The sequence below is a fragment of the Dromiciops gliroides genome, chromosome 4 (assembly GCF_019393635.1).
Source record: "Dromiciops gliroides isolate mDroGli1 chromosome 4, mDroGli1.pri, whole genome shotgun sequence".
Lineage (NCBI taxonomy): Eukaryota > Metazoa > Chordata > Mammalia > Microbiotheria > Microbiotheriidae > Dromiciops > Dromiciops gliroides.
In genome coordinates, this window is record NC_057864.1 from 368,718,916 (window position 1) to 368,731,210 (window position 12,295).

Here is a 12,295-nt window from a genome sequence, read left to right on the forward strand (position 1 = left end):
GAAGGAATAAAGAAAGGAAGGGAGAGAAATAATTATTAAATAACAAATTATTGGGGAGATCCCTGACCTTTCCCAGAAATTTACACCACCTAGACTAACCTATTTAGGTGTTGTTGCCCCACCCAACTAGAAAACCTTACAAATAATTTAATCTAAAGTGAAATCTGGCCCATTATGTTCCTCTCAGACAGGTTTGGGCAGAGTGGTCATCTTTTGTCTAGATTGCCCTAGGCTAGGGGTAATTTGAAAGTAAATAACATAATCCAAGTCACATCCCCTGGCCCCTCAAAAGAATAAGTCTACTCTGATTATAATATTCATTCTTCTCATTAATTGTTAACCAATCAGAGTTGATTGCCACCCTTGGGATTACCCACTCTTCCAAGGACATATAAGTGTCAAGTGGGTGTCATGAGGGGTTGTTCACATTTGAGAGTATCACTGACCCCTTTTATTAATTATATGCTAGCATGATTAATAAAATGATTAATTACCCAGAAACTATGTCTCTCAAACTTTTTACATGTCACAGAAGGAAGGAAGGAGGAAAGGAGGGAGGGAAAAAAGAAGAGAGAGAGAAATGCAAATGAGTTTATTATCTGCCCTGTGTTTTGTACACAACAGGTATTATACATGCTATGTCTTTAGGGTTCAATGTCCAAAACACCCAAATATCCAATATTCTTGGATAGAAACTCTACTGACATATCTCCATATAGTCTGACGATCCTATCTAGTTCTATGTAAACCAGAGTGGACAGAAACTTGAGAAAAACTATACCAGTTGTCACCTGCCTACTAAAAACAATTTGAACAGTTAATTGATCTAACTATAATACTTAAAATGACTAGTTGGAGTTGAGTAAAGCTCCATGAGACTTAAAAGATTAAGAAGTTTTCCAAGTTTTCTTCTCATAGGGAAGAATTGGGCTGGTTTGGCTCAAGGTAAAACTTAATAACAATTAGCTGGAATGATTCCCCTCGGGAGGGGATGGGTTCCCCTCTACCAGATGTCTACAAACAGAGGCTGGAGGACCATTTGAGGATATTGTGGAAAGGCTGTTTGATCAGCTTTAGAGATCCCTTTCCACTCAAGTTCTTTGATTCACATCTCCTACCCAAAGTTCATTATAAGGATAAATAGCATCCAAATGCCACTTTTTTCTTCAACTTTCTTTTATAAGACTGTTAATTCACAAGGGCTCAGAAGATACAGATTTAGCATGTGATGGAGGCACTTTAAAAGACCTGAGGTATTTATTATTCAAGCACAGAAAATGCTATTGGGAACTTTCCCCCCAGAAAGGGAAGTGAAAGTTCACACTTCTGTCTTTCATTTCCACAAGGTTTTTGCTGTGAATTTATGCCACATGTTAGACTACTTATTCTACTCTAGCAAACAGCACAGTGCTTGGTACATAGTAATCCCTTATTAAGTGATAACTGAATGATTTATCTAAGCCTCCTTCACAAACTCAGTTCTGGTCCACACTGTAATTGAGAGGCAGTGAGTAAGAGAGAAAACTCTCTGGTGGCTCAGGGTCAGATCTCAAAGGATATCTGGGCTTGGGTGGCTTAAAGACAATTCTGAAACTACTCATCTTCACTAGTTCAGAAATTTGATTTTTCCACTTCACTAGTCAGTGAACAGGTTGGGGTAAAGGTGGGGGGCGGGGCAGGGCATGCCCTTGCTGAATGATGCTAACCAAACTCATAAAAGATAGATTACCCAGAATGCCAATTTACAATGGGAGGTGATATTAACAATAATCAGTATTCATTTAATGCTTTGAGGTTGCTGTGACATTACACGTTATTTCATTTGATTCCCCCAAAAAACTCTGTAAGGTAGGTACTCTTATTCTCATCCCAATTTTACAAATGAGGAAACTGAATCTGAAAGAGTATATCTGCTATACCAATCACTAGGACAGGTCCACTCAGGAAACCAAATTACAGAATATTGTTTGGGAAATACAGAATTAGATCCAAGTGTGAGATCTCTCTCTCTCTCTCTCTCTCTCTCTCTCTCTCTCTCTCTCTCTCTCTCTCTCTCTCTCTCTCTCTCAGCGGGGCAATGAGGGTTAAGTGACCTGCCCAGCGTCACACAGCTAGTAAGTGTCAAGTGTCTGAGATCAAATTTGAACTCAGGTCCTCCTGAATCCAGGGCTGGTACTTTATCCATTGTGCCACCTAGCTGCCCCCAGAAAGGGATATTTTCATGGAGATATGTAACCTGCTGAATTGCTGTCCTCTAACTTTAGGTATGGGCAGCTAGGTGGGATAGTGGATAGAATGCCAGGTCTGCAATCAATGGAATCAAATCTAGTTGCAGACACTTACTAGCTGTGTGACCCTGGGCAAGTCACTTAACCCTTATTGCCCCGCAAAAAAAAAAAAAAGAAGAAGAAGAAGAAGTAGAATTTAGAGTGTTCTTCCCTCTGAATGACAGGATTTAGAGCTGGCAGAGACCTTCAGAATCACTGGGTCACAATCCCTCGCTTGCTTATGAGAAAGTTAAAGCCCCCAAAAGATCATGTTACTTATCCAAGTTAACGTAAGAAGTCAGTAGACGCAGAAATAGGTAATAGTAAATACTTCAGTGAGAAGCTATATGGTACACGTACCTACAAAGTAATTCAGTGGAAGGAAATTCACCCATCTCTGATTTCCTTTTCCACTGTGGATAATGCTAGAGACACAGGAATAGTCCTTATAATCTGATATAAGGTTTATTCTAGACTTCTTGCACTTCATCATGGTATGATCTTAGCCAAGACTAAGGTTATAATTAATAAGATTACATCTTATCTTTTGCCTGTTTGTTTTTTGAGACTGAATCTCTTTATGAGATGATAGGCATGCAGGTTTTGACCTGTTAGGTTACTTACTGTGGTAGGTTCCCATGTCCTGAGGCTAGCCTGCTGGCCTCCACTCCCAGGGGCTCACCATAATGGTGCTTGATTTAGTATTGACAACAGAGGAGCTCTAGCCCACTGTAGCTCTGAATTTCTGGGCTCCTGACCCACCAGCTTCAACTTCCCGGGGAAAAGAAATTGAAAAAATTATGGGCTTTATACCATCATGCCTGGCAGGTCACATCTTATCCTAACATGAGATTTGGAATTCACCATAATCTTATCACTAGGAATATATTCACAAACCAATCCGTTAAGGTGGGGTTATTTCTATAGCATTTCATCCATTTTATGTTGATTCTAATTAGCTTCAATTTCAGGAGTCTAATATTTTTCTTTCTTCAAATTCTAGATCTTTATCATATTTGAACTCATAAGCCTCTTAGAAAGTGATTACAGCAATAAGTACTATGGTAAATACCTTCCTAGAAATATTTACCACCCAATTAATTCACTTTCTTATGAATCATTATTTAATGAGAAAACCCCAAATACGCTCCTTTCTAGGACCTGCCCCATACACAGCTCCAATTCCAACTACTTCATATACTCAAATGCTTCCTTTAATAATCACATCTCATATCATACTTCCTAGGAGAACACATTTTCTCTCTGAACATCTGTTGTCTGGGAATTCTTGAAGTAGTTTCTTCCTCCCAATATAGCCATTTTTCCACCAATAAAGAAATTCCACCCTTTGGAATGCCAGTTGGCTTCCCTTTTTTGCACATGATTTGAAATTCTCCACAAAATTCCAATATGTTACAGATAAATAATAAAAACAATCTCTTGTTCCTAACATAAAAAACAAACAAAAACCAGAATCTACCAAAGCAACCATTTCTATTGCTAATGATACAATGAAAGTATAAAGATGCTTCTCTACTGGACTAGACTGAAAGTTGGAAAGATGGGGTGAAATTAGGAACAGCATATATATTCAGGTCCACAGACATTTATCAAATGCTTTCTCTACATAATGCACTGGGTTGAGTTGTAAGAATAACAAAATCAGAAAAAGCATTCCCACACTCAACAAGCTTATACGCTACTGGGGAAATATAACATTTGCACAAACAAGTATCGTACAAGGAAAACTGAAGAAGCAAAGAGCACAAATAACTGAGGAGATCAATAAAAGCTTCAGAGACATTACAGTTAGACTTGGAAGAAAGATAAGGATTCTGGTATGAAAAGGGGCATTGCAGACATAATGTGCAAATGCACAGAAGTGGAAAATGAGAATATCAAATTCAGGGAACAATAGTCCCCTTCATTTAGAAGAAAGTTTGGGAAGGGCATATGATGAAAAAAAGAAAGGTAATAGGGAAGAAGATATTAGAGCGCCTCATAGGACAAGAAGGTGCATTTAATTCCATTTGCAATACCATTGAAGGTTTTGTGACAGGAGAATAACATGGACAAACATGTATTTACAAAGATTACTTTAGCAACTTTATGGAGGATAGATTGGAGAAAGAGAAACTAAAACAATGGAGACCAGTCAGGATACTATTAAAACAGTCCAACTGAGAGGAGATTAAGGTCCTTCTGGAATATAGACACAGTGAGAAAGGAAACTGATTAGGACCAAGTCTTTCCTACTTATCCTAAGTCGTCTATATATCTGTGCAGTCACCAAAAGTACTGACTGCTCTATAAAATACACCCATTATCTCTCATCTGAATCACTGGAGCACGGCTATAGCTAATATTATGGACCAAGTTGAAGGTCATGATATTTAGAAATCATTCTTTGGCCATATGAAACGTGTATGTGAAATAGATCATCAAGAAGTATATAACTCTTTCTACCTACTCGAGTAGCCTTTAATGAGTATTCTAGAGAACTCAATAATGCTATTTCAATCTCTAAGGAATTAAGATATTACTTAAATCCCCAAACTTTACCAGCAGGAGCTAGTTTGTTTGTTGGTTTTAAAAAAATTCTTTTTAATTGATTGATTGCAGGGCAATGAGGGCCAAGTGACTTGCCCAGGGTCACACAGTCAGCAAGTGTCAAGTGTCTGAGGCTGGACCTGAACTCAGGTCCTCCTGAATCCAGGGCAGGTGTTTTATCCACTGTGCCACCTAGCTGCCCCAGTTCTCCATTTTCTATATACATCTAGCTTCTTAAAAACTGTCTACACACACAATGCCTCCATTCCATACTACTCCCTTAATCACTTAATCTGTTATTAATGACCTAATTGTTTCCAAATCCAAGGACTTCTTCTTAGTATTGATTCATATAGACTTCTCTATCATTTGATATTTTTGAACATCCCATCCATGTGGATATCTGAATATTTCCTCTTCACTTGGCATCAGAAGATACCACAATATCCAGTTCTCTTATCTTTTAAACTATTACTTGTTGGGGCAGCTAGGTGGCTCAGCGGATAGAGCACCGGCCCTGGAGTCAGGAGTACCTGAGTTCAAATCCAGCCTCAGACACTTAACACTTACTAGATGTGTGACCCTGGGCAAATCACTTAACCCCAATTGCCTCACTAAAAAAAACAAAAACAACAACAACAAAAACCGTTACTTGTCTTTCTTGTTTACTCTTTTCCCTTTTTTCTAACCCTACCAGATGCATGTTCTTTGCCATGGTGGGATTCCTTTGATGAATTGGTTGGACTAGCTTGCCTCTGAGGTCCCTTCTAACTCAAGTCCTAGCTAAAACCCAACCTTTTCCAAGCCTTTCCTAATCCCCATAATGCTCATGCCTTAGAATGCTTAACATAGTTCCTGGCATATAGTAAGCACTTATTAAATGCTTATTACCCACCTGCCTTCCCTCTGTGATGATCTCCAACTTATCCTGTATCCTCTTTTTTTTATACAGTTTTCTTTTTTCAAATAATCTCTTCTGTTAGATTGTGATCTCGCTGAAAGCAAGGATTGTTGGGTTTGGTTTTGTTTGTTTGTTTGTTTGTTTGTTTGTCTGTTTGCTTGTCTGTTTTTGACCTGACTTTATATTCCCAGCTCTTAGCACAGTGCCTGGCACATAGAAAGTGCAAAATAAATACTTGTTGACTTGACTTCTGTGATTCACTGAACTAGATAATTTTGGAAGTCTTTCTCAAATCTAACATTCAGTGACTCCACTCCCTCTGTTTCTCTTGTGTCCCCTGTCCCCCTTGGCAAATTCCTTTAAACCAACATCTTTACTTATCATTTCCTAACAAATAACTCCTAAGCGATTGCACTAGCCTTGACCTCTCTATTGGAGCACCAAACTCAAATCTCCACTTGCTGATAGGACATCCTGTCTACTGGATATTTCACTACAAGTTCCAACTTCAAGGAAAAACAGAACATCTTTCTTTCTCCACCTCACTATCGCCCCCCAGACATGCTTCCCCTTCTTAAACCTACTTACTTTATTAAGTGTTTCACTGGCAATTCACCCAATTACCTACTAACTCCTTGCTTGAAAACTCTCTTAACTGTCAAATCTTATTTGCTACCAAGGCCTATTGATTTTCCTCATGCAATATCCCTTATATCAGTTTCATCAACTCCATTTCATTCTCACCACCCTCATATAGTTCCTCTTTATAGCTGGACAGGAATATTACAATACAGTTATCCCTTTCACAGTATGGGGGCTAGAGACAAGGTGCCCCAGGGACCTGGAAAATCTGTATAAAATGTTTTGGCCCTCCCTTCACACCAGAGAAGTTTGGATTTCTTTTCTTTTCTTTTCTTTTTTTAATAAGATGTTTACAGTACATTATTGTAAAATTTGGGTATAGGGGGCAGCTAGGTGGCACGGTAGATAAAGCACCGACCCTGGATTCAGGAGGACTTGAGTTGAAATCTGGCCTCAGACCCTTGATATTTACTAGCTGTGTGACCCTGGGCAAGTCACTTAACCCCAACTGCCTCATGAAAAAAAGAGAGAGAGAAAGAGAGAGACATAACTATATAAATATACCTACTTCCTTCTAATACTCTTACATATCTACGAGTCATGAGTTCATCAAAATGTTCCTTCAAACTCATCATATATCATGCTCACACAATTCTTTGTATAACACGTTTCAAATGCATACCTATACCCTCTCATTGCATTTGACCCTATTTATCCTGTTCAGACTTTTCACAACTGACATCTATGCAATTGTGCCCCTTCCTCAGATTTTATTTTTTAAGCCTGAATTATAAATATTTTGGTATTTTCTCACATGCTACACAACACCAGTCTCTTAATCACTTGTTCTCCTCCTCTGAATATCTTTCTATGAGGTTATGAATTGAAAGCAAAATAGACATTTTTAAAATGCATATTGAAATATTACTGCTGATCCATAAATAATGACCTGAGCAGATTTTAAAGAATCCTGGGTGTCAGGAACTGATTCAAAGTAAAGCAAGTAGAACAATTTATACAAGGAAAGCATCACTGTGAGGGAGAACAACTCTGAAGTCTTATTATCAATGCAATAACCATGTTTCCAGAAGACATGGGATGAAACATGTTACCTACCTCTTGACATAGAAGCGGTGGACGAAAAGTACAGAAAAAGACATACATTTTTTGCTCATGCTATTGCATAAGTCAGTTTTGCTTGACTAAAATAATTTTTTACAAGGGTTTTTCTTTCTTTCTCTTGGTTTTGAATTGGATCAAGGAAGTAGGAAGAAGGGGTTTAAGAGGTCAAGGGGAGTTATCAATAGTGATGCAAAAAAAAAAAAAAGCCATCAAAATAATTTTTTAACACACAGAACAGAAGGAAATGTGGAAGGAAGTGCAGATAAGCAGGATTATTTTAAAAGTAATGTGTAGGATTTATTATATTGTAAATGGAATGAAATATAGATTTATGGCTTCATAGAGAATCCTCTTTTTGTGTTCTGTTATGTATATGAAAATGCCCCCCCCACCACCTTTTTTTGGTGTTTAAATTAATAATAAATGTTTTAAACTCATTCCAAAAAAAAAAACTCAAATTCTTACTTACAGCATTGTGTGATCTTTTGGATATTAGAAGAGATGCGTTGAGCCAACTGGGCTGGATCGCCACCAATTCCTGGAGTATAAGACATAGCTGATCTGTTTGTTGACTGCTCTCATCAGATGGGACGAGAGAGATGAGAAGTTTTCTCTAAATGATAACCTAGAATGAAAGTCAAACAGAGCTGCATGACTACATATAAGAGTAATTCATTTAACATCTTAAAAGCATCAAACTCAAATCAGCTTATAGGGTAAGGATACAGAAATGGTGAATATACATGAACTATACAATCATGCCCAAGTTTAAAAAAAAAAGTCAAAGAAGAATGAAGGAAACTAGCCTGTAAAGAAAATAATTAAATTAAATATACACTTGATATTAAGCAAAAGACTTCAAACTTTTGCCCCCACTGAGTTGTGTTTAAAGATGAATGTCTCTTTAATATATAAAGGTAGTGATTCCTTCTATTTGCAAGGGAAGAGTATCTAAGACAAAGGGTTGCTAGATAATATCAGAAACTCATACAACACCAACCTGGGTGGGCTAAACAAATGTGGTCACCAACGGACATGCAAAAAAACCATCAAATCTGAGATGTTCCTCATCTACTACACTATTCACTCAGTACATCCAGATTCTGTGACTGGATAGAGTGCTTAATGCAATGCTTTCTCAGTCACTCTAGTATTGTATTCCATATTCCCTTGTAATCTACCTTGGTATGCCTAAATTTACTGAACCTACATTAAAACAAGAAGTCTTTAGATAAGGGTATGGACTACAGTGATGACAAAAACAGGACAAGTTGAGACATATCTCCAGAGAATAAATGAGATGAGTCAAAGATAAATTTAAAGTTACAAGATTGGGTATCAGGAGACTAGCTTTGCCATTAATAGGAACAGACAGGTTGCTAAAGGGGAAGTCTAGTTTTAGAAGAAGATAATGAATAATTTCTGGCTACCTGAGTCTGATGTTATAGCAAGTTGCTCATGGAGATGCCCTGGGAGCAGCTGGTAAAATGGGATTAGAGTGAAATGTCTAGAAGCTGTAGTTTTTTGTTTTTGTTTTTGTTTTTTTTGGTGAGGCAATTGGGATTAAGTGACTTGCCAAGGGTCACACAGCTAGTAAGTGTTAAGTGTCTGAGGCCGGATTTGAACTCAGGTACTCCTGACTTCAGGGCTGGTGTTCTATCCACTACGCCACCTAGCTGCCCCTAGAAGCTGTAGTTTTGCAAGTTTCAAGTTTCAGGAAGGATTTAAAAGATCAATACCAATGGCATATAACAAAAATTTATGGGGTTTTGCCCCCGATACTGTTTCTATGAAGAATTCTTTTAAGTTATTAAAAAAAAATACAAAAGACATTGGAAAGACTGGTGTTAAAATGATGATAAAAATGTTATAAGATGAAAAAAATGATAAATTTAATTTCATATTGGATGATTCAGCTAGAAAGTCAAAGGTTGACTTCTTAAATAATGAGAAGTATAGAACGGAAAGAATGAAAAATAAAGACTAGAATAATAACTATAGGTGTCATTTGGACATAGGTGGTTAACTGAAATCATATTGGGTGAATGTAAATAAATATGTAGAAGAATTTGAAAATGGGGCTGAGGTTCTCATCTTAGGAAGCACTTCCAGATGAACTTTGGCAAGAAAAGAAGCCCATAGGGACACATAAATAGGAAAATCATTAGTAGATATAATGTCCCCAAAATCAAGTCTAAAAGGAATGTCAGGAAGGGCGGATTGTCTTGTTTTACAAAGAACAGAGATGCTGGAAATTCTGACTAGAAAAGAGAACAAATAAATTTGTGTAAAAAGAGGTTGTTGAAGCTAACATTTTCCATGAAGTCATGATGGAAGTTCATTTTTTTTTTTAAGCGATCAAATTTTAAAAGAAAGAAGCAACAGAGACAAGATTGTTAAAATGTTCAAAGAGCTTAGATATGTATGAATCAAATAAACAAGGTGAGAGCATGTTCCATCCAACCTGGTCCAAAGCTATTTGCCAAGGAAGTCTCTAGCCAGTATGCTATTAGCTCCTGGGGGCATAATTGTAGTTCTCTAAGAACAAATGTACCAGCCATCTAATAAATAGCGAAATCTAAGGCAGAATATAAGCAAATAAAAACTGATAATTTGCAAAGCATCTGAGTGGGTCAAATGTACTCACTCCACTACATCTCCAAGGCAAGTCTAATTCTGCTTCAATCCCATGGGACTAGGCTAGAGTCAGTTCATGACAAAGTTCTGCAACGTGTAGAATTTTTGTTGTAATGTGTATGTACCAAGGTGGCTAAGTCATCATGGAGGCTATATCTCTGCCTCACCAATGAATTGGTGTGAGAACTATCTTTGAGATTTAGGATGATGACTATTCAGCAGGCTTAATGTTTATTGAATAATGATTCAAAAGTTATCAAGTATCCCTGGCCTATTCCAAGTTGAACCAGAACCACAGAAGCAGCTGGGTGGGGCAGTGGATAGAGCACTAGGCCTGGAGTCAGGAAGACCTGAGTTCAAATCCAGCCTCAGCCACTTCTTAGCTGTGTGACTCTGGAAAAGTCATTTAACCTGTCTGCCTCAGTGACCTCAACTGTAAAATGAGGATAATGATAATACCAAACTCAAGGGGTTGTTGTAAGGATAAAATGAAACAATTTTCTAAAGCACTTAGCACAATGTCTAGCACATAGTAGGCCCTTAATAACTCATTCCTTTTCCCTGCCTTCCTCACTAATGTTCAGTCAGAAGAATTCTGCTGTTTCATTTCTTATTAAAATGGTGACAAGTCATTTCTCCTGCAGTCTTGACAAAAGCTCATTTCTTCTCCCAAGTTTTTCCCTTATCCTTGGTCCATCCATCATCAATATCTTCTCACAACTTCTCTCCCACTTCTAACATCCATACTACTAATGCCACAGATTTGCCAATATTCTAGGCTTATAAACTTGGAATTATATTTCTCTCTTTCCTATAAATTCATTTATAGAATCTCCTACATACCACAGCATTTCTCTTAATTTCCAAGCTGACAAGACAAATCCAGGCATTAGTCACATAACTAAACTCCATTAAACTTCATAGTTAGCCTTCTGACTTTCCTCACCCCCCTCCCTTCAACCAACAGATCTTTACTTTGTTCACATATGTGCACAAGGTTGCTGACTTCAAAGATTCCACCTTTCAGTTGGTGAGATAAGACACGAACCAAAAAGAGAACAAAAAGAGTACATAACTGAATGTTAATGATGTGGTGAAGAGCATAAAATGTTGGATGTTTCTGGGGGAGTGCCACAACAGGTAGCTTCATGGAGGACATGAGATTCTAGCTGGGGCTTGAAAAATAGGCCTTCATAAGTAGGAATCAGAAAGGCAGAGAGGAGAAGTGGGCAGAAATTGAAAAGAGCATGAGCTAGATATAGTTCATTCTTCAGACAGTGGGATTTCTTTGACTTAAATACAAAAGTCTCTGTTGAACATAGAAAATAAGGTTCATTTTACAGAGAGAACTTTACTCAAGCTCCTTTGGATCACAGGTTGATAATGCTGTGATGATTCCCCAACACAGTTAACATACAATTTAAACTCTTGACCCCAAGATTTGTACCAAATTCCTTTGTCTCTGCCATACCCTATCCTTAAAAAAAATTTTTTTTAAGTTATTTGAAACTAATAGAAAACAATGGGCTAAATAAAACTAATGGGATTCAGAACAAATTCATTGCTAGGAGTGATATAGAATGTAAGAACAGATAGCTTAAAGGATAGCAGGCAAGTCATTTAAACTAAGTTCATAAACTTGCTTCTCTGCTTAAAATTAGGAACAAAAACTTACATTACCATATGACACAGTCTGTTATTGAATGCCTGCATAAGTTCACAGTCCATAAAATGCAGTGGTTGGTCAGAGCAATTTTTTTTTTAATCTAAAGCTACTTTCTGAGTTGTTTTTTTAAAGCTAAATGAGCCATAAGCAGGAAGAATAAATCAAGTTTAAAAAAATTTTAAAGGTGTGTGTGTGTGCATGTGTGTTGTGATCTACAGGAATTAAAAGTATGTGAGAAACAGTTCTAACAAAAAGAACAATTAAATAAAACGTGCTCTTTTCTTGATAAATATGTGTATATATATATATATATACATATGAAAATTTATAACACATTATACTATGTCATGTTAATTATTAAAGCTGTGCAGTATTCCAAGTTGAAGCCCTAATTGACTGAGATCACGAATAAGCAATTATAGTGGCTGATATTTATATAGCACTTTATGATTTCCAAAGCACTTTACATGCATTAGCTCATTTGATCCTCACAACATCTCTATGAGATGGGTGGCAAAGGTATTATGACTCCCATTTTATGGATGAGAAAACTCAAGTACAAGCTAACAA

General features: G+C 37.2%; 1 protein-coding gene across 2 annotated transcripts in view; it reads right to left on the bottom strand.

Annotated features, from left to right (window-relative positions):
* STX7 (syntaxin 7) overlaps positions 1 to 12,295 on the bottom strand; it is a 63,670-nt gene that overhangs the window by 44,162 nt on the left and 7,213 nt on the right. For both annotated transcript variants that reach the window (XM_043962430.1, XM_043962429.1), the window contains exon 2: positions 7,892 to 8,047. In XM_043962430.1, the coding sequence (XP_043818365.1) occupies positions 7,892 to 7,976 (85 nt within the window). In that variant the 5' untranslated portion in view covers positions 7,977 to 8,047. The remainder of the gene's footprint in view (positions 1 to 7,891; positions 8,048 to 12,295) is intronic.